We start from the raw sequence: 24,164 nt of genomic DNA, 5'->3' as shown, positions 1-24,164 counted from the left end.
TTTTCTAATTTCAGGATTTGTAGGAGAAAACGCCCAGCCAATCCTAGAAAACAACATTGGAAATCGAATGCTTCAGAATATGGGCTGGACACCTGGGTCAGGTCTCGGACGAGATGGCAAGGGGATCGCTGAGCCGATTCAAGCCATGCAGAGGCCAAAAGGATTAGGACTTGGATTTCCTCTACCAAAAAGCATCCCCACAGCCACTGCCTCCCATTCAGGAAAATCCGCCTGAGACGAAAAGCAAAGAAGAGATGTTTTACCAGTTGCATTTGCGCTATGTATCCTGTTGTTCTAAAATTACAACATAGCTTCTATTTTTGAAGCCGAAATCTAACATCAAAGCCTCAGACTTGTCACTCTAGCTTCCTAGCTGCGTACGGTTCTGCCACAATGATAGAAATGGGATTTCATCACAATTCATGGTGCTAAACACCTTTACCTTTTAAAAATGTTCAGCAATTTACATTCTAGGTGTAAAGAACAGCTCAATTTGTCTTATTTATTTTGATCCTGTATGTCAGTAATTTCTAATGCTTTAGCTTGATTCACTCGTGTGTGCTCCATGCCCTGGCAACTGAGCACGCCCACATGTTTCTAAAATGAGATTAGCCGGAAAGGGTTGTGTTTCACATCAGCCCTGTCTGTTGTAACCGAAAACACCTATCATCACATCAGGGAAGTCCTAAGCACATCTTTGTTTGAAAGGCTGGCCAATTTCATATTCCCTGAATATGGCTTTTTGGTTAGGATCTCTAACAGGGTGACACCCATTGTCTATCCTTGGACAGTGTAGTATGAAGTTCACAGTTGACAAACGGTAATTAATGTTTCCCTCTGACATGTCGACAAAAATAAACCTCATCGTTGTGATCACCAGAGTGCCCTCAACATGACTTCAATGCAGATTTTATAAATTTTACCTCATTTAGAACATAAAATAATTATGGAGAGGAAAATATTTTTTAAATTCACCATGACTGAACTGTAAATTCCATTAATCTAGACTTCCTTCTACCTCTTTCTTCCCAAAGGTTGATATTTTTTTAAGATCAACTAAACTGTAGTAAACTGATTTTAAATTTTAACCATCAGAGTAAGTTAGAATATTGACTCAATTTATTCGAAGATTTAAGTGGCTCTCCCAAGAATTCAGATTTCTGGCAATGGTCCAGCCCATATACAAGGTGAACAAAAAATGAATGGTACTGATTTGCCCTTTCTCACATCTAAGCAGTTACCTTCAAACCAAGCAAAACAAGTCATTTTTACTTTGTGCCTCGTATTGTTATATCTGAATCACCTGCTTCCTAACGTCAGAGATTCTAAATTGCTCTTAGTTTAGATGTTGATTAGCTGTCTTCATTATTAAGGACTAATAATATTCTCTTTATAATGGCCTTTGTTGGTTGAGTGAAGGCCAAGATAGCTCACGTGACTCACCCTTCTAATGTTATTTTTTTAACCCTTTATTTTTCTAGAGTAGTTTTAGGTTCACAGCAAAATTATGGGGAAGGTACAGAGATCCCCTGCTCCCACGCATGCACAGCCTCCCCTGTTACAAACTTCCCTCACCAGAGTGGGACACTGTTACAATTGATGAACCTACGTTGACACATCAAAATCACCCAAAGTCCACAGTCAGTATTTACAGTTCACTTTTGGTATTGAACACTCTATGGGCTTGGACAAACGTATAATGACATGTCTGCACCATTATGGTCTCATACAGAGTAGTTTTACTGTGATAAAATGCCTCTGGGCTCCTGTCTAATAGGCTTTTGGAAATTTGTCAATCCCCCAAGAGTTTTTTAAAGGGGGGAGAGGAGGTTTGTGCATGTAATAGACCTGTCCCAGGTGGTCCCCTGAAGAAAATACTGCCAGTTAGGGAGAGGAAGTTCAGCCTGCTATCGGAAAGGCCTCATGGTTTGCCAGATTTCCTTTTAAGGACGCTTTCCTTTTAAGAATTATCTTCTTTCCTAGGAGTATCGTGGTAAAAGGACAAGTTGGTTAGAGGACTATAGACTACCAGGTGAGTTGCTCTTATGCTCTTCTTAGGCTATCCGGTGAGCATTCTTATTGGATAAAGTAACCTTGTTGTATGATTCTTTTCTACAAGTTTGTTACCTGGAAATTCGCCATTTTTCAAAAAAGGTTTTTGTTGACTACTCATTCTATCTATGTAAGGGGTAAAATTGTCTATATTCCAGTTTAAAACTTCTTTATGGTAGTATACAGTGCTCTAGGATCTGTTCAGAAGTTTCTTTTTATTTGTTTGTTTGTTTAATTCCATTGCCCGAAGATCTCCTAAAATCCTAGAATTTTGAAAAGCCAAATGTGGAGCCACTGATAACACACAATGAGATTATTGTGAGACTGACTGATCCTAAATTCCTAAGGACTCGACCGTTCTTTTTCACTTTACCAAGTTCTAACCCTCACAGTGAAGAAGGACAGACCATATATACCAGCTGGCACGGGGCAACTCCTTAACTAAATATTGCAGCTGTATGAAAACTTTTTCTTGTCCTCCTGGACAGGTACCAACCTTCTGAAGCAAACCTTCTCTAAGATATCACTGAGCTTGGGTGCTCTCTGACTCAGCCCCCCAAAACAATTCATCTTTATATTTTCCCCTGATAGAAGAAAGGTCTCAATCTTGACATCTAGTGCCCTCTCCGTGACTCACAGAGGATTTCAAACATCTCTTATCCTATGGAAGTGTTTAACTGTACGGAATATGTGAATCAGTACTCAAAGCAGAGAGGTGGCAACATCCCAAGCATCCCCCCTGCTCTCACACAGACATGTACCAGGAGCACATACATCCCTTCACCTTTCAGTGAAATTTAAGAAAAATCAATGCACACCTGAAGTTCTGCTTGGACCTGAACTGAATCGGAGAAATAAACCCAATTGAAAAATGCAATCTGTAATGTAAGCCGAATATCTTTTAAGATATGAAGTTCACTAATTTATGTTTTATAGAGAGTTATAGTTAATTTTTACCGGTTCCTATGCCCATAGAACCCAAAGCATGCAAAGGAATTCATCCTTTAGAATGTATCAATCATATCTCCTTAAAAAGGTGGTTAGATTTTTCTCTTCTTCATAAAGCCAACTCTTCTACAGTATCTAGAGCTTCATATCAAATTAATTGCTTGTACTAAAAATTTTACAGAGTACATTGGTCTCTTCCACTACTATCCAAATTATCCAGTCCCAGCAGTAGCCGAGAGAGGGTGAGTGTAGCTACATTAGCACTTCAACTTTTTGCCTTTATATAGGTGTTATACTTGATATTAATCAGATTGTGTGTGGGGTCATTTCCTTCCTTCCTTCCTTCCCTCCTTCCTCCTTTTTTCCTTCTTTCTCCCCAAATACAATTTTTAAGGCTATGTTCCCCCCTCAAATTTATTTGCTTTTATTTTTTAATTATATGGTACCCCTTTAAAAGAAAATCCATTGCTAACTAAAATTTACCAATTAATTGGTCTCAGCATTTTAAAACATAGATCGTATAACACACACTGTTGCTATCAAAGAGAAGTTAAGACAAGTAGGGTTAAAGATATGCCTAATGTATACATATAGGTGTGTTTACAGGGCACATATATGTGCCATATACAGACATGATGGCAAAATAATTGCATTTTATTAATATTCTTATTTTAGCATTGTGAATTGATATTCTTGCAATTAATTGAACTGACAGTTGCTTCTCTTCAATATATTTTCATTTTGAGCAGATATTTCATGAAAGAGAAAAATCACTGTTGACATGCCTTTTAAAACCATGTCCTCCTGTACTGTCTTTCTAAAAAAAAAAAAAAAGTGACCTAAATTGGTATTGTAAAATGCAGTTGTTTAGCAAAGAATATTTTGGATTTTTTTTTCTTTTAGTAGAAAGGTATATTAATAGTACAACAAAGAATGAAAGAATAAACACAATGTTTGAGAATGTTATTTATAAGCAGTCATTGTCTTTGTGCTTTAAATGTTTCCTTCTAAAAGTAATAAAAAATAGAGTTGAAAGGACTTTAATTTTTTTTTTTTAATTACTACCCATTGACAACATCAAACAGTGCAGTTAAATTCATTGTTAATCTTTAAGCCCTGGAAAATGTCAACATTTTCCAAAAAATTTTAGAGAAAAAAAATTGGTAAATATATTTGATTTCATTTATTTACAGCTGGTTGTGACCTGTTCTACTACATTTTCCTTTGTTTGTTTTCTCTGAAACTGGGCTAGACTAACTGGCTGAGGGTCTCTTTCCACTCAGAGATTCTGATTCTAAAGTAGCGAGTGCAAATTCTCTCTGACACTTGAAATATCCATCAGGACCATATGTGTTACAGTCCCTCCATTTCCTTCTGGGAAATTGTACCTCTCAGAAACCTGCCTGCATTTTTAAAATATTTTATAATACTCATTAAAACGTTGAGTTCCGTTGGCTGTAGGAAAGCATCTCACTATGTTGATAAAATTTTCTTTTCTCCCAAAAAACTGAGTTGTGAACTGCTAGAGTATGTGGATTTCTTTTTAATCCAATAGGTATTAAATACTCATTTATTTAACAGGCTTGCAGTAATATATACTCAACTGACAAGTGGACCATGAAGCCTCCTTCTGCTGGGTTCCTACTAGGCGAAGACTCATTACTTTACACACCTGACATTTTAAGTAGATCCAGATTTGTCTCTAGCGAGTCAACGCCATTAACTACCAGAGTATGATCTACTATCGCCACTTTGGGTTTTATCTGTACATTAGAGTCGTCTTCTGTCTTTGAATTGTCAGAGAGTTTAAATCATTCTCAGATTCACCGACCTCATTCCTGTTGTAGTATCAGAATGTCCCGTGTTTACTCTTTAATCTTTCGAGGATGAAGTTAGGTAACAATTGAAGGCAATTTTTGTGTTTCTTTAGTTGGTTTTTTTTCTTAGTTTGAATACTCAAAATAAATTACTAGCATTTTAAATCTGTGTATAATACTTGATGTTTCAGCTCTAAGATGGTAAAGACAAGACTGTATTATGATAGCATCCCAAGCAAAAAGAACAATCAAACCTATTTTCTACCTGTTTTCATCTTCCTATTAAATTTCAAGGAAATGTTTATTTCTTCCTAAAGGCAGCATTCTTTAATAAAAGCAGAAAGGATGAGAAATAATATGCGAGCTCATTATATACTTAAGTAGTATGTGAGTTCATTATATACTTAATACATATATTTTTATATATATATACTTATATATACAAATTCTTATATCGCTATTGAAGTGAATTTCTTCAAACGCCAGAATTTCATAGTTTTGATGAGCAAATGAGTTGGAGAGGTGGGCGTGGAATTAAGGTTCCATTAGATACCTGTGTGGCTAATCTAATTCTAAAGTTCTTTGTTGATGGCTATAATTGATTATGGAAACTATAGATAATCCACGTTGCAGGCAGGAGGTACAGAGTTTACAAAACAATTGTTTAAGTGCATGTGAAGCACTTTACAGCACACATTAAAAATTGTGAAATTTCAAGTACAAAACCACAATATTTGTAAAACAACGACCATCGTGTCTGTAGGCTCTCAACAGTCAGCAGTGTGGTCCGGAGTCTGTAAGGCTTGGTTCTTGCCCCTCCCGCATCTTTATACACCTCACCTTTAATTGCATCACTCCTGATTTCTTTCCACACGTTTGTCTACTTCCCCTATTTTAATATCATGGGACAGCCTTCCAAAACAAGGCAACAATCGCGAGCACACAGGAAACCCGCGTGATCTGACTCCTGTCCCGTTGTGTTTCTCCATTATGTCCCTTAACAACTCAGCTAGAAACAAGCAGCAGATTCTTTTCCCCCCCCCCGCTCACTGAGTAATTGTGTGCGCTGTGTGCGCGCCGCAGTGACAGATGTGCAATATAGCAGCTTCTTCAGGAAAAAATTAACAGTTTGTCCAGCATGTCAGCTCGCTCTTTTTAGTGCTTGGGAGGTCTTGGCCCCATTATGGATGATTTAGAAATTGAGGCAAGCAAAAACCAGCTGCCTGCGCTGAAAGCCTTGGTTAGTCGCCCTCATCTGCATTCCAGGACTCACTTACATCTAGAAATTGGTGGAGCCCCTCTGGCCACGCGAAGAGGATGGGCTGACAATGCCTTGATTTGTTGAGAGAGAGAATAAATGGGTTTTTCAGAAGATGAAATATCGCCATTACTGGCCAATTTACAGCATTTTATCTGTTCTTCAAACATGTCACTTTTGTTATTGTTGCATGGTAATCACATAGTGAAACGGAAAGAAAACAAATTCAGGTTACGTATTCAGATGGATTGCAAAATCAAATAATCCTGATAAATGCCCATTTATGATACACATGGATGAAAGGTTCATTTTAATTTCGAATGGCTGGCTCAGCCAGAAATAGGATATAGGATTAAATTCCAGAGAATCTGATTACATAAAAGCAAAGAGTCTTTCTCTTCACTTTTTTCAGATCCAGGAAATCCAGGTTGATACCGTGAGGCATATTCACAAACAGGATTGTCCTGAGACAATACAAAAAGTAAATTCAGCATTGCATTCTGAAAAGGATGCGTACTGGAGAGTTATCTTGTTCTAGAGATTCGTCAGTCCTGAAGACTTCTCAAGAAGCAAGTGGGCCTAGGCTGAAAATATTTCCAGTTTGGAGGAAGAGCCTTACATTTTGAACTTTACTTTAGGTACTAGAAATCCAATGCTTTATTCCTGTGTTCCTCTTTCTAAGGTTATTTCTCCCCCCATCCCCAGACCCTTTTATTATAAAGGAATGTTGCCTGTAGACGTTTAGCTGAGCACACCGATAATGAAGTTCGTGGAGAGGAAAAGGAACAAGGGGCCGCACCCCAGGGCCGCTACTTAAAATGTCAGGTATACAAAGTAATGGGTCTTCACTTAGTAGAATCTCAGCAGAAGCAGACTTCATGGTCCACTTATCACGTGAGTATATATTACCGTAAGTCTGTTAAATAAGTGTTGAATATCTACTGGCTTCTAAGTTTGCTGTGGCAGGGACAGAGAGATAGAAGAAGCACACCAGCACTTAACTGCCTTGACCTGGGGTGAGACGTGTCACTGTTCAGGATCCATTGGCCAGATTTGGTCACGCGGGCCCAACTGGATTTCAGGGAAGCTGCTGGAAGTAGGGAAGCACGTGGATGTTTGCGAGCACTAGTTCTGCCGTAGTTATTTATGCTGTGGTTATACTATTTTTACATAACCTCAATATGACACGTCCAGACCGTTAAATATCAAAGCAACCTCTACCACATTTCATTGAGTCTAAGATGCCATCAAGTTTAAGAGGCACCTTAATTTTATGTATCATTAAGAAAGAAGAAAAAAAGCACTGGCAAACTGTGGTCCTCTACCCCTGGCAAGAGGCCTCCATCCCAATTTCAGAAATACTAAAATGTGAAAAAAAAATGATAAAAATATGTTTATAAGTATTAAATGACTTGTGCCAAGAAAACAACTCTAAGGAATGCCAGGGAGGGGCTGCATGAAGTGGTGGGATTGGGGCTGCTCCTTGAAGAATGACAGGGTTTGACTAGAAACGAGGAGGGTTCATTTTTACCCATAGCTTCTTCTGTTATGTTGACATTATATGACATAAAAGGCTCAGGCATTGGAATTATTCCAAACTAGATTCAGCGCCCAGCCCTAACGCCTTCTGTATTTTTTGAGACTAATCTCACAAGTTGCACCCTTTTTTGCTGAAGAAATAATAATAGCTACCTCATTGAGTTATGAGGGTTAAATTAATAATGCACACAATACACCCTAGCAGTGTCTGGCAAATAGTAGGTGCTCTAAATTAGGTACCATTTCTTTTCTAGTTTCTAATAAAGTGATAAATTGTCCTTGTTTGTTCGCTCTTCTGGTTGAGGGGAGAAGGTCAGAAGTGTTATTGTGTTTTTACTTTGCTAACAGTTCCCAATAAAGACAAGTGGTATTAAACAATCTTCCTAATTTCATAACCATTGATGGGCATACCCTTAATAATAAACTTCTGCTATGACTCCAAATAATAAGTTTTTTAAAAATCCATTGGACTAGAACCTATAAACAATAAAAATACAGAATTTAACCACCACCTGCACTCAATAATTTCTTACCAGCTGACTGAATATCTTCCAGGAACCACTGGCCATGCCCATCAAGGCCTTCGGAACCTACCATGGCTCTAGTATATGCTACTGATCTCACAGAACTGGGAGATACAGAACCCAGTGAGACGGACGTTGGCCCAGGAGTAATACTAATGCTATGACAAATGCCTTAGACCTCTTGCTTGAGATGCTTAATTTGAAATTCTGTCTTTTCACAGAATCTTTTCAAGACTATATTCTAAAACAGTGCCAAACTTCAGAGTGCATAGGAATCACCAGGAAAGGACTTTAAAAAGTTGAGATTCTCAAACTCCACTGTCAGAAAGATACCTGAGGATGAGAATGCAGTTGAGAAAGACTGTCCTAGAAGAACCAGATTAGGTCATCTCCAAACCTTTGCCCACATCCAAGCCCAGCCTTCTATGGTGGACCCTACTGGCTCATCTGCCCCAGCTGTCTTCTCCTGGTAAATGTTCTTAACATCACCACCCTCCCACCCTCTCCCTAAGACAATTCCCAGGAATTTGGAATTAGAACTAATAGATTTCATTCTGGACTTGGTATAACTGGTCTCTTGAATGGAGAAGCCATTGGTCTGGGCAGCAAAGGAAGTCAGTATGTAAATGAGGTAAAGAATGAGGTAAAGAAAAATGTCTAGGTTTCCCACAGCCCTGGATCCTGGTTTAAGCTTGCTAGATGTTCTCTCCAAAAAAGGCCAGAGGACCGTTACCGGGGAGGTGGAGACAGCAACACTTTTCTGTAGGAGAATGTGACATCTCTTTGCATGGAACAAGCCTCACGTTATTGGGCAGGATGCTTACCACATGGGTCTAAACATCTTATGAGCAAACATATAAATCAGAGGGCAAATCATTCACATTACACAAAGCTTTTTCATGTTGTAAAAGAGCACAGGGTCCCTTTAGGTAGCGTTTTCTCAAGTGCTTATTTACAGATCATTAAATACTTAACAGAGGGAAAAAGTAAAAGCTGAAGTGCTTAAGCCTGTGTTTATTAAACAGCCATCATGGATTCAGATAAAGCAAGTCTAAAATCATAATGACAGTTAATTGTCCAGTTTTTAGATTTTTGTATTAGGAGACAGGAGCTAAAATAACAGCCTGTCCAGGTTAATGTAGGACCCCTGTGCATTCGACCATGGTTGTAATTCTTTTCTGTGGGCTTATCCCCAGTCCCATAAGACACTCCTTTATCTTATAATAAACGTTCTCTTTTTGTACAAGTTAAGCTTTCTGTTATTTCCAAATAGTACTAATTTTCTGCAGGATGTCGGCTAAAATGTAAATGTATTATAAAACACTGAAAAGTACTACCATAACTTGACCAACTGAATTTTCTCTGATTGCGCAATTATCTAAAAATGTATAGTTTTAGAGGAACTATTATACCTTATAATGCTTTAATAAAGTTCCTTCTTGTGGCAATGGAGTATTCTAAATGACTTGACCTCATTTTTCTTTTTCTTTTTTTTTTTTTTTTTGAGCCTAACTCTACCAAATTCTAACCCAGTAATTCCTAGCAATAAACGAGGCCCATTACTTCAAGGGACTCTCATAAGACTGGAGAAGAATTCTGAATATTACTTTACTTTTCAAATATGTTAATGAATATATAACATATGATATTTCTCTTCGAGCTGTTTTACAATTTCTATGTGTCACAGAGTAGAGGAGAGCATGGCAAATCTATAAATTATGATGTCACTTCCTTCAGTCTTTGTATCCCATCTTACAGCTGCCTGCTTATCACACTCTCAGGCTACCGAGTTCTGCTGTTGGTTCTTGGGAGGACATGGCTGTCACTGCTAAGATGGTTCCCTTGGAATCAGCAGCTCCCCTGTTCTAGCCTATCAGACAGGAGTTCCAGACCCTCCTCTATAGGAAGGAAGCAACTAAAAAAAAAAAAAAAAAAACAGGAAAAAGGCAGAGAGCAACACTTTAGTCCTGGTGGTTTGCTTGGCTTTTATATCTGGGACACAGAAGCAGGGAATACAGCAGAAGAAGAGCTGGACCAGGAGTTAGAAGACTTGGATTCAAATTTGGTCCATCCATTACTGGTTCAAGACACTCACCTAACTGCTCTGGATTTTGTATCCAGATTTATAAAAAGAAGTGGTTATTCGGGAAAAGGAGTTGATGTTTCTGAGTGCCTGCTCTGTGCTGGGGATTTCTCACGAAGTTTTCCTGAGAACTTCACAGAAAGGTATCAATACCTCTGTTGGCCCTTCTCAGCTATAAAGATTACATGACAATCAACTTCGAGAATGCATACTAATGGGGAAAAAAATCACCCCTAAACCAGCAGCAAGTCCAAATTAGCTAATACTTAAGGACATGCAATGTTATTGCTTATAGGTAAATTACAATTTAAGTTAACATTGAATAAAATTTTACCTAAAAGAATTAATATTCAAGCCAGCATTTAAATGCAAACAGTGTGTGTATTGTATCAAGTTTTGAAATCTTTTATTTTCCTTAAGTACTTTATTTTCCCTTTAACTTCTTTCTGCTGTTAATTTACCTGATAAAAGTATCATAATAATGCACAGGCATACTTGTCCACCCTAAGTCTCAATAACCACAAAGTCAAATTCTGCATGGTCCATATAAGTAACATTTCACAACGTCTCCTGGTACATGTCTCGTGACATGTCAGGCTCCTAATCATAGATACAGGATAACACTAACTTGACAACATGACCTTGGACAACAGATCATGCATGATTTCCCAGAACAATGAAAAAGAAAGTGATTTTTTTTCTTTTAAAGAACTGGGGTTCAGTGTAGTGACCTTAACTCCATATACAGTTTGAAGAATTGGAACAGGTTCAGAAAAATTCGAGACAAATGATTAAAGGCTGAAGGGACTGACTTTAAGAAAAATACAGGCAAGGAATAATGGAGAGTTTGCTAAATAATGACCACAGAGGGGGGTCTAATCATCTCAAAAATATTCTAAAGACACAAACATCCAGAAGAAATAGAATGATTTCAAGAATTACCCTGTAGTTCTAGAATGGGAAAAGTATGGTTTGGTTGGTTTTGAATTTTTTTAAAAAGGAAAATGGTACTTGAGGAAAAGGAAACAGAAAGGCATCTGTTTTAATGGAAAACAGTAAACTAATCAAAGGAAGAACTCTTAGGAAATCTCAGTCTGAGTTAATTGAAGCCCTTTGTGAATCTGTCGAAGACTATAACTCAGTCTAGCTTGTGGGTGATGGGCAGTAATATTCGAACACACCTGAGAATCTAATTGCTCTCCACTTTCAAACCACGTTGACAGTAGGTGGGACCAGGACAGGGTTTGGGTGCATCTTCACACTGGGCACTGGCCTTGTGTCCGCTCTTTCGTTGATGAATAGCACAGGGTTGGGCTGTGACCATTTCTGGGTCTATTCTTTTTGGTTTTTGGGTTGTTTTTTTTTTGCGGTACACGGGCCTCTCACTGTTGTGGCCTCTCCCGTTGCGGAGCACAGGCTCCGGACGTGCAGGCTCAGCGGCCATGGTTCACGGGCCCAGTGGCCCTGTGGCATGTGGGATCCTCCCGGACCTGGGCACGAACCCGTGTCCCCTGCATCGGCAGGCGGACTCTCAACCAGTGCGCCACCAGGGAAGCTCTCTGGGTCTATTCTGTAATCTGACTTTTGCAGCTGTGAAAATAACCAGAGTACCTCACAGGTCATTAGGCTAGGTAAACTACTCGTTACAGAGCGAAATGAGACCAATGACAGTCATATTCTTTCAAGGCAGACTGTGTCTACTTCCTACTATCTAATTATATGCCGCTTGCTAAGTATTTACGGAGCATCTACCATATGCTTATCACTGAGCTGGGTACTGTGAAGATTCATAAGAATTTCACAGTGTACTCACCAGCCCCAAGGGACTTGTAATCTTTTTGGAGAAATCCAACAAATATTCAGAAATTATATTTAAATATTTCATAATAAGACTGGCACAGGCACTGGACAATGAGAGTAGATACCCCTCTGATCTGAATGGATGCCAGCTATAAATATCGTTATAGTGTAATAGTGCATGTTGGTAAATACCAGCCCTACTTACATATGTTTGGTTTTTAAGTTGGAGGGAAAAAACCCACTATGTCTAAAACGCTGTATTGGGATGTGGAGAAAAGGAAACCCTCCTACACTGTTGGTGGGAACGTAAATTGGTGCAGCCACTATGGAGAACAGTATGGAGGTTCCTTAAAAAACTAAAAATAGAATTACCATCCGACCCAGCAATCCCACTCCTGGACATATATCAGAGAAAACTCTAATTTGAAAAGACACATGCACCCCAATGTTCACAGCAGCACTATTTACAATAGCCAAGACATGGAAGCAACCTAAGTATCCATCGACAGACAAATGGATAAAGAAGATATTATATGTATATATGTATATGTATGTATATATATTATAGAGAGAGACACACACAATGGAATATTACTCAGTCATAATAAAGAATGAAATGCCACTTGCAGCAACACGGATGCAGCTAGAGATTATCATACTAAGTGAAGTCAGTCAGACAGAGACAAATATATGATACCACTTATATGTGGAACCTAAAAAAAAAGGTACAAATGAACTTGTTTACAAAACAGAAATAGACTCACAGACATAGAGAACAAAATTATGGTTACAAAAGGGGAAAGGAGAGGAAGGATAAATTGGGAATTTGGGATTAACAGATACACACTACTGTATATAAAATGTAAACAACAAGGACCTACTGTATAGCACAGGGAACTATACTCAATATCTTATAAAAACCTATAAGAGAAAAGAATAGATGTGTGTGTGTGTGTGTGTGTGTAAAACTGAATCACTGCTGTACACCAGAATCATTGTAAATCAACTATACTTCAAATGAAAAACAAATTATATTGAATACAATCAAATGCCAATGTATATAATGGAACATAAATGCTGTATGTGCTGCCTTTCCCTGTCCATGGCAGACATCATCAACCCATAACTGTGCTCTTTCATGATGAAACCAGGTGCAGAGTCCTTGGCAGTGAAAGGCCATGAAAGTTAACTCTTGTACTGAAATCCATTTACAATTCCTTATAGACACCACATGTGTTGGTCACAGAAGGGGGATAATATCAAGATACCCAATTACACAGATCTCTCCAATGATACTTTCTTGATTCTTTTCAGGAATCTCTTCTTGCTTATCTCTCTCTTTTTTTTTAATTTATTTATTTCAAGTATTTTATTTTTGGCTGCATCGGGGGTTTGTTGTGGTGCGCGGGCTTCTCATTGTGGTGGCTTCTCTTGTTGCGGAGCACAGGCTCTAGGTATGCAGGCTTCAGTAGTTGTGGCATGTTGTGGCTCGCGGGCTCTAGAGCACGGGCTCAGTAGTTGCGGCACATGGGCTCAGTAGTTGTGGCTCACGGGGTCTAGAGTGCAGGCTCAGTAGTTGTGGCACACGGGCTTAGTTGCTCCACGGCATGTGGGATCTTCCCGGATCAGGGCTCGAACCCGTGTCCCCTGCATTGGCAGGCAGATTCTTAACCACTGCACCACCAGGCAAGCCCTCTTCTTGCTTTTCTCTTAATCAAATGAATCTTCCTTCTTTCAAATGTTCACATACCGGTTTTTCCCACTCCCATCCTTTGCTTATGGCCTTCCTTTTGTCTGGCTAAAAAGATTCCCCAGTAATCTGTGTCCATTTAGAATCAGGTTAAATTTCATCTCTTTCCATCAGTCTTACCCTTATGACATTTTTAGGCACTTTTCTAAGCACTTGATACCTATCCTGGCAGGGGATATTTTTAACTAATATTTTAAACTTTCTTTAGGTAGGAATCACTTTTTAATCATTCTCCCATCATTTTCTCTGTATCTGTCTTAGCTCCCTATTTTTATTTGAAGCTCCTCAGTACAAAGCTATATATCCACCACTAGTTACACCGCAGGTCCATATTTGAAATTTGACTGAGTAAATAAATGAATAAATGAAACAAAGAAAGTCTACAGGCCCAAAGGCTATATGCAAAAGTTAGGGATGTTTAAAATTGCTTCAAATTTTTGAGAATGCCAAAATCAGAATAGCTGTTTGCCCAGTTTTACTTAAAGGAAAATATTTTTTCAAGCAAATGCAGGAGAAATGACTGTCCATATTTCACACAGGACTGCCTCCGGCCAATTTTCTTAACCACGAGGTTAAGAAATCTGTAAGGAAAATGTCTGCCAGAGGTGACAAGAAAGCATTAACTTACATTCCCTCCAGTGAGTGTAATCTCTCAGGCCAGCTGGCATTTTACAAACGTTTCCCTGGTGTCAAGCCTGCTGGTAACTGTGTTATTCTGATTTAGAAAGAAAGGATTGACTCAGAGGTGTCTATGAAATCATTCTGCAGGATGGTAAATCCCAAGTTTAACACCGGAATAAGAGGTGAACCGTTAGCTCCGCTGCCGTTCGGACCTGTGCTTAACTAGATCTTCGGGCTGTCGGTGTGGCCTCTGGAAGAGGGTTACCCGGCAGCAGACTCAGTCTCTGCTTGATGCCTGGGGAGGATGCCCCGATCAGGGGCCCTGTGTGAATCAATGGTCCTTAAGTCCACAAAGTGGTTTTTGAAATCTGAATAAGAGCTCAGCTATCATCTACAAAATTGTGGCTCGATGAGCAGAAATTATGAAGAGATCCTGTTTTCCACTTTGTTTTATTGGCAAGCATCCTTAGTGAAACTGACTGTTTCCATAATAAGCGGTCATCAGGTACAATTGTTTTGGAATACGGTCTCCATGTTTGATTGCAGGGTCTGCCGGCTTCAGGCAGTAGGAATGCAATGCTTAAGCTTCTTCACTTATCACCTGCTGGTGGACAAATACAGGATTTGGCAATTTCACCTAAAGCCTTAGCGTCTCCCGCTATGTACACCCGCTCTGGGAGGTACTGAGTATCCAACTTTCCCCAGGCTCTGAGATAATAAGAAGAGGCCCATAAAGCTGAAAGCAGAGCCAAGGTGCGGGCCTGCCTCATGCATAATCAACCCACAAAATACAGTCTGATGGACCCCTCGCTACAGTTGAACTTTGGACTCCCCACCACTGAAATAAAAATAAACGAAAACAGCCAAATCCTCATCAATGCTGAAAAGAAGCAGCTGGTAGCCAGAAGACCACTTTAATAATAGGAATAAAAATAAAACAGGGCTTCCCTGGTGGCGCAGTGGTTGAGAGTCCGCCTGCCGATGCAGGGGACACGGGTTCGTGCCCCGGTCCGGGAAGATCCCACATGCCGTGGAGCGGCTGGGCCCATGAGCCATGGCCGCTGAGCCTGCGCGTCCGGAGCCTGTGCTCCGCAGCGGGAGAGGTCACAACAGTGAGAGGCCCGCGTACCGCAAAATAAATAAATAAATAAATAAATAAATAAATAAATAAATAAAACAAAGCTGAGTACAAAAAGGCTTATATCGCTTTGGGAAAAAAAAAAAAGAATTAATGTAAGGAAGAGGATCAAAGCCACTTCCGTATCACTCTTCCCTGTAGCAGAGGAAGGCAGGAGAAAGGAGGAAATTTCAGAATCAGAAACCCTTCTGACACACCCCAGATATTAGCGCATAATGTATTTTAAAAGTCCCTCTGTTAACATGCTTTGCCGGGATAGGTATCGAGTTATTCCAATTTCCTCTGGCAGTAGACGAAACTCTATCTAACAAAAATGTTGACGGAACAGAGTTCTTTGTATGGGGGCATCCGTACTGACCCTACTTAGCAGCTGAATCCTCAGTGAATTTTGTTACCAAAAAAGCTTTGCTTTGCTATTAACTGCATTCCCAGGTCCTTTATAATTTAGCAACCTGTCTATTTAGTGAGGCTAGGGTCACTTTATGCAATTTTGATTAACTATGACAGGATTTGAACACATGCGTGATGTAAACAATGATTGATAAAATTTGGTATGCTTATAAAACTGTGTGTGCAACATTTGGGGACATATGCATCAGTGTAAAACCTGCCAATGTTTGGAAATTTTCAGAGAAGTCAGATAACTTTGTTTTCTTTCTGCCCTCACATGACGTTCAACCTTATAAGAAAAGATAAGAGCAAGATTTTGAGATGCAGCATGATATACTAGGAAAATCAGCCATTCGTGGCCAGAGTCCTGGCCTCAGCACACACTGGGTTGTCTTGGGAAGCCTGAATCTTTTGAAACTTCGATTTTCTTTTTTCTGGTCCCACTTTCCCAGTGGATTGCAAGGAAGATCAAATGAAATAACATCACCTGAAAACATAATGCTATGTAACTCTACAGAAGAGTTTATGCCAAGTACCCCAAAATTTTATATAAAGCTATAGATGTTCAAAAATTAAAGATGCCTGCTTACCAAGGTGTTGAAAGCGGGTTAGTATTTCTGCTGAACCTGAAAGAAAATTAAGCCTTCCATACACAGAGATGGAAATAGTGTAGGCGGAGGGAACAGAGGGTAAATAGAGATGGGAAACTGTGTGTATGACTTGTTCAAAATCCAGAAAGTGGTCTCACTTGTAGAGAGCATGGGATATACAGTATAAAGAAAATTGTTGTTTTGGGTGTCTATATTTTAAATGGCAAAATTTCCTATCCTTTCATTTCAACTGTTAGTTATAGCAATAGCAACAACTCATATACCACATGGCACATCTAAATGGGTAAATATTTACAGCTCTATCTGTATTTTGGCTTTTTTACACAATAGTCCCCTCTGTAAATTGTGTTAACACCGACCATAAAAAATTCAAAATAGTTCCCCAATTTCCTTTCTTGTTCTTTGCTATAATGGCTGATTTTTTTTATGTTAATGTTTCTATTGTTTTAATATTCTTGCTTTTCTCATTCATATTCTAAGGGATTATTGTTGCTGCCAACTCATTTGATTTATCATTTAGAGAAAGCACTTGTTCAAAAAGTCAGCACTAAAAAAAAAAAAAAATTCAGCACTATGGATATTAAATGATGATTGCCTGCAATGAATTCCTTCTCAACATCTGCAAAAACAGTCTCGCCTTTTCTTCTTCCACTTAACTCTAAATGAGAGATCTTAAATATACATAAACAGGCTGCATATCGGTTTCTTAAAATCGAGGATGTTAAAGATAAAGTTTCTGGTGCTTATTTTTCTGGTTAATGTAAAATACGCACATGTGCACCAAGATAACTTTGAAGTATTCAATGTGATACGTATAATCTTTCCCTGAAATGCTAGCTAAAACTGTACAATTAAAATGTTTCTCTTCCTTTTCATATTATTTTTATTTTATAGTTATTGAGAGCTTTATAGTTTATCCACTGCTGTTAATTTCAGAGAATATTTATTTCTTCTTGAACACTGAATCATGAAAATACAAGCAGGAAAGAGTGAAGTTGCTATTTTTTTTTAACTTTTTATCTTATATAGGACCATAGTTGATGAACATTGTTGTGATAGTTTCAGGTGTACAGCAAAGTGATTCAGTTGCACATGTACATGTATCTATTTTTTTCCAATTCTTTTCACATTTAGGTTGTTACATAATATCAAGCAGAGTTCCGGGACTTCCCTGGTGGTACAGTGGTTAAGAAGCTGCCTGCCAATGCAGGGGACAAAGGTTCAAACCCTGGTCCAGGAAGATCCCACATGCCACGGAGCAGCTAAGCCTGTGCACCACAACAACAGAGCCCGAATACCACAACTACTGAAGCCCACGCACCTAGAACCTATGCTCCACAACAGAGGAAGCCACCACAATGAGAAGCCCGTGCACCACAAGGAAGAGTAGCCCCAGCTCACCGCAACTAGAGAAAGCCTGTGCTCAGCAACAACGACCCAACACAGCCAATAATAAATAGATAAATTTATTTTTAAAAATATGTATATATACTGAGCAGAGTTCCCTGTGCTATACAGTAGGTCTTGTGGGTTATCCATTTTAAATACAGCAGTGTGTATATGTCAGTCCCAAACTCCATAACTATCACTTCCCTCCTGGTAACCATAAGTTCTTTCTCTAAGTCTGTGAGCGTGTTCCTGTTTTGTAGATAAGTTCATTTGTGAAGTTGTTATTTTAAAATAGACTTTTAAGTTTGTTAAGCCCTCCTCCAAGTGGAAATGATTACATTAGATATACTATGTCAGGCGGAGACCTTCAAGATGGCGGAGGAGTAAGATGTGGAGATCACCTTCCTCCTCACAAATACATCAGAAATACTTCTAAATGTGGAACAACTCCTACAGGCCATCTACTGAACGTTGGCAGAAGACCTCAGACCTCCCGAAAGGCAAGAAACTCCCCACGTACCTGACCGTGTGGCTGACAAGGTCTTGGTGCTCTGGCCAGTTTTCAAGCCTGAGCCTCTGAGGTGGGAGAGCCGAGTTCAGGACATTGCTCCACCGGAGACGTCCCAGCTCCACGTAATAGCAAACGGTGAAAGCTCTCCCAGAGATCTCCATCTCAACACCAACACCCAGCTTCACTCAACGACCAGCAAGCTACAGTGCTGGACACCCTATGTCAAACAACTAGCAAGACAGGAACACAATCCCACCCATTAGCAGAGAGGCTGCCTAAAAGCATAATAAGGTCACACACACCCCAAAACACACCACCAGACGTGAACCTGCCCACTAGAGAGACAAGATCCAGCCTCATCCACCAGACACAGGCACCAGTCCCCTCCACCAGAGAACCTACACAAACCACTGAACCAACCTTAGCCACTGGGGACAGACACTAAAAACAACGGGAACTATGAACCCGCAGCCTGCGAAAAGGAGACCCCAAACACAGTAAGATAAGCAAAATGAGAAGACACAGAAATACGCAGTAGATGAAGGAGCAAGGTAAAACCCCACCAAACCAAACAAATGGAGAGGAAATAGGCAGTCTACGTGAAAAAGAATTCAGAGTAATGATAGTAAAGATGATCCAAAATCTTGGAAATAGAATGGAGAAAATACAAGAAACGTTTAACAAGGACCTAGAACAACTAAAGAGCAAACAAACAACAATGAACAACACAATAAATGAAATTAAAAATTCTCTTGAAGGAATCAATAGCAGAATAACTGAGGCAGAAGAACAGATAAGTGACCTGGAAGATAAAATAGTGGAAATAACTACCACAGAGCAGAATAAAGAAAAAATGATGAAAAGAATTGAGGACAGTCTTACAGAACTCTGGGACAACATTAAGTGCACCAACATTTGAATGATAGGAGTCCCAGAAGAAGAGAAAAATAAAGGGACTGAGAAAATATTTGAAGAGATCATAGTTGAAAAATCCCCTAATATGGGAAAGGAAATGTTCAATCAAGTCCAGGGAGTGCAGAGAGTCCCATACAGGATAAATCCAAGGAGAAACATGCCAAGACACATATTAATCAAACTATCAAAAATTAAATACAAAGAAAAAATATTAAAAGCATCAAGAGAAAAAAAACAAATAACACACAAGGGAATCCCCATAAGGTTAACAGTTGATCTTTCAGCAGAAACTGCAAGCCAGAAGGGAGTGGCAGGACATATTTAAGGTGATGAAAGGGAAAAACCTACAATCAAGATTACTCTACCTAGCAAGGATCACATTCAGATTCGACAGAGAAATTAAACCATTTACAGACAAGCAAAAGCTAACAGAATTCAGCACCACCAAACCAGCTCTACAACAAATGCTAAAGGAACTTCTCTGAGTGGGAAACACAAGAGAAGAAAAGGGCCTACAAAACCAAATCCATAACAATTAAGAAAATGGTAATAGGACATACATATAGATAATTACCTTAAACATGAATGGATTGAATGCTCCAACCTAAACACATAGACTGGCTGAAAGGATACAAACAAACACAAGACCCGTATATATGCTGTCTACCAGAGACCCACTTCAGACCTAGGGACACATACAGACTGAAAGTGAGGGGATGGAAAAAGATATTCCATGCAAATGGAAATCAAAAGAAAGCTGGAGTAGCAATTCTCATATCAGACCAAATAGACTTTAAAATAAAGGCTATTACAAGAGACAAAGAAGGACACTACATAATGATCAGGGGATCAATTCAAGAAGAAGATATAACAATTGTAAATATTTATGCACCCAACAGAGGAGTACCTCAATACATAAGGCAAATGCTAACAGCCATACAAGGGGGAATCAACAGTAATACAACCATAGTAGGGGAATTTAACACCCCACTTTCACCAGTGGACAGATCATCCAAAATGAGAATAAATAAGGAAACACAAGCTTTAAATGATACATTAAACAAGATGGATTTAATTGATATTTACAGGACATTCCATCCAAACACAACAGAATACACTTTCTTCTCAAGTGCTCATGGAACGTTCTCCTGGATAGACATAACGCGGGTCACAAATCAAGCCTTGGTAAATGTAAGAAAATTGAAATTGTATCAAGCATCAACTCTGACCACAACGTTATGAGACTATATATCAATTACAGGAAAAAATCTATAAAAAATACAAACACATGGAGGCTAAACAATACACTACTAAATAACCAAGAGATCACTGAAGAAATCAAAGAGGAAATCAAAATATTTCTAGAAACAAATGACAATGAAAACATGATGAACCAGGGCTTCCCTGGTGGTGCAGTGGTTGAGAGTCGGCCTGCCGATGCAGGGGACATGGGTTCGTGCCCCGGTCCAGGAGGATCCCACATGCCGCGGAGCGGCTGGGCCCGTGAGCCATGGCCGCTGGGCCTGCACGTCCGGAGCCTGTGCTCTGCAACGGGAGAGGCCACAACAGTGAGAGGCCTGCATAACACAAACAAACAAACAAACAAACAAAAACCACGACGACCCAAAACCTACAGCAAAAGCAGTCCTAAGAGGGAACTTTATAGCAATACAAATCTACCTCAAGGAACAAGAAACATCTCAAATAAACAGCTAACCTTACACCAAAAGCAATTAGAGAAAGAACAAAAACAGCCCAAAGTTAACAGAAGGAAAGAAATCATAAAGATCAGAGCAGAAATAAATGAAAAAGAAATGAAGAAAACAATAGCAAATATCAATAAAACTAAAAGCTAGTTCTTTGAGAAGATAAACAACATTGATAAACCATTAGCCAGACTCATCAAGAAAAAAAGAAGACTCAAACCAATAGAATTAGAAAGGTAAAAGGAGAAGTGACAACTGATATTGCAGAAATACAAAGGATCATGAGAGATTACTACAAGCAGTTATATGCCAATAAAATGGACAACCTGGAAGAAATGGGCAAATTCTTAGAAAAGCACAACCTTCCAAGACTGAACCAGGAAGAAACAGAAAATATAAACAGACCAATCACAAGCACTGAAATTGAGACTGTGATTAAAAATCATCCAACAGGGCTTCCCTGGTGGCGCAGTGATTGGGGGTCCGCCTGCCGGTGCAGGGGACGCGGGTTCGTGCCCCGGTCCGGGAGGATCCCGCGTGCCGCGGAGCGGCTGGGCCTGTGAGCCATGGCCGCTGGGCCTGCGTGTCCGGAGCCTGTGCTCCGCAACGGGAGAGGCCGCAGCGGTGAGAGGCCCGCATACCGAAAAAAAAAAAAAAAAAAAATCATCCAACAAACAAAAGGCCAGGACCATATGGCTTCACAGGTGAATTCTATCATACATTTACAGAAGAGCTAACACCTATCCTTCTCAAACTCTTCCAAAATATAGCAGAGGAAGGAACGCTCCAAAACTCATTCTATGAGGCCACCATCACCCTGATACCAAAACCAGACAAAGATGTCACAAAAAAAACTACAGGCCAATATCACTGATGAACATAGATGCAAAAATCCTCAACAAAATACTAGCAAACAGAATCCAACAGCACTTTAAAAGGATCATACACCATGATCAAGTGGGGTTTATCCCAGGAATACAAGGATTCTTCAATATATTCAAATCAATCAATGTGATAAACCATATTAAAAAATTGAAGGAGAAGAACCTATGATCATCTCAATAGATGCAGAAAAAGCTTTTGACAAAACTCAATACCCATTTATGATAAAAACCCTCCAGAAAGTGGGCATAGAGGGAACTTACCTCAACATAATAAAGGCCATATATGACAAACACAGAGCCAACATCATTCTCAATGGTGAAAAACTGAAACTGCTTCCCCTAAGATCAGGAACAACACAAGGTTGTCCACTCTCACCACTATTATTCAACATAGTTTTGGAAGTTTTAGCCACAGCAATCAGAGAAGAAAAATAAATAAAAGGAATCCAAATCCGAAAAGAAGTAAAGCTGTGACTGTTTGCAGATGACATGATAGTATACATAGAGAATCCTAAAGATGCTACCAGAAAACTACTAGAGCTAATCAATGAATTTGGTAAACTAGCAGGATACAAAATTAATGCACAGAAAAATCTTGCATTCCTATACACTAAGGATGAAAAATCTGAAAGAGAAATTAAGGAAACACTCTCATTTACCATTGCAACAAAAAGAATAAAATACCTAGGAATAAACCTCCCTAACGAGACAAAAGACCTGTATGCAGAAAACTATAAGACACTGAGGAAAGAAATTAAAGATGATACAAACAGATGGAGAGATATACCATGTTCTTGGATTGGAAGAATCAACATTGTGAAAATGACTCTACTACCCAAAGTAATCTACAGATTCCATGCAATCCCTATCAAACTACCACTGGCATTTTTCACAGAACTAGAACAAAAAATTTCACAATTTGTATGGAAACACAAAAGACCCCGAATAGCCAAAGCAATCTTGAGAACGAAAACCGGAGCTGGAGGAATCAGGCTCCCTGACTTCAGACTATACTACAAAGCTACAGTAATCAAGACAGTATGGTACTGGCAGAAAAACAGAAAGATAGATCAATGGAACAGGATAGAAAGCCCAGAGATAAACCCACGCACATATGGTCACCTTATCTTTGATAAAGGAGGCAGGAATATACAGTGGAGAAAGGACAGCCTCTTCAATAAGTGGTGCTGGGAAAATTGGACAGCTACATGTAAAAGAATGAAGTTAGAACACTCCCTAACACCATACACAAAAAAAACTCAAAATGGATTAGAGACCTAAGTGTAAGACCGGACACTATAAAACCCTTAGAGGAAAACGTAGGAAGAACACTCTTTGACATAAATCACAGCAAGATCTTTTTTGATCCACCTCCTAGAGAAAGGGAAATAAAAACAAAAAAACAAATGGGAACTAATGAAACTTAAATGCTTTTGCAAAGCAAAGGAAACTACATACAAGACAAAAAGACAACCCTCAGAATGGGAGAAAATATTTGCAAATGAATCAATGGACAAAGGATTAATTTCCAAAATATATAAACAGCTCATGCAGCTCAATATTAAAAAAACAAACAACCCAATCCAAAAATGGGCAGAAGACCTAAAGAGACATTTCTCCAAAGAAGACATACAGATTGCCAACAAACACATGAAAGAATGCTCAACATCACTAATCATTAGAGAAATGCACATCAAAACTACAACAAGATATCACCTCACACCAGTCAGAATGGGCATCATCAAAAAATCTACAAACAATAAATGCTGGAGAGGGTGTAGAGAAAAGGGAACCCTTTTTCACTGTTGGTGGGAATGTAAATTGATACAGCCACTATGGAGAACAGTATGGAGGTTCCTTTTAAAAACTAAAAATAGAACTACCATATGACCCAGCAATCCCACTACTGGGCATATACCCTGAGAAAACCGTAATTCAAAACGAGTCATGTACCACAATGTTCATTGCAGCTCTATTTACAATAACCAGGACATGAAAACACCCTAAGTGTCCATTGACAGATGAATGGATAAAGAAGATGTGGTACATATATACAATGGAATATTACTCAGCCATAAAAAGAAATGAAATTGATTTATTTGCAGTAAGGTGGATGGAGTTAGAGTCTGTCATACAGAGTGAATTCAGAAAGAGAAAAACAAATACCGCATGCTTACACATATATATATGGAATCTAAAATATATATATATATATATATATATATATA

The 24,164-nt window shown here is 39.1% G+C and overlaps 1 protein-coding gene across 6 annotated transcripts in view; it reads left to right on the top strand.

Moving 5' to 3' along the window:
* GPATCH2 (G-patch domain containing 2) overlaps positions 1-9,590 on the top strand; it is a 173,989-nt gene extending 164,399 nt beyond the window's left edge. The window contains exons 10-11 of one of the 6 annotated variants that reach the window (XR_003436130.1): positions 15-2,032; positions 8,360-9,590. Coding sequence is in view for 4 of the 6 variants with exons in the window: in XM_027122199.1 (XP_026978000.1) it covers positions 15-235 (221 nt within the window). In the remaining 2 variants the exon portion in view is untranslated. Of the gene's footprint in view, positions 1-14 lie in introns of all 6 variants that reach the window. The other 5 variants (XR_003436129.1, XM_027122203.1, XM_027122202.1 and 2 more) reach the window with 5 other exon arrangements.
* The last annotated feature ends 14,574 nt before the right edge of the window (positions 9,591-24,164 follow it).

This window comes from Aethalodelphis obliquidens, unplaced genomic scaffold, assembly GCF_003676395.1.
Source record: "Aethalodelphis obliquidens isolate GAN/ISIS:26980383/991018 unplaced genomic scaffold, ASM367639v1 scaffold24, whole genome shotgun sequence".
Lineage (NCBI taxonomy): Eukaryota > Metazoa > Chordata > Mammalia > Artiodactyla > Delphinidae > Aethalodelphis > Aethalodelphis obliquidens.
Note: the sequence above shows the minus strand (reverse complement) of the source record. Positions and strands in the feature narration are given on the sequence as shown.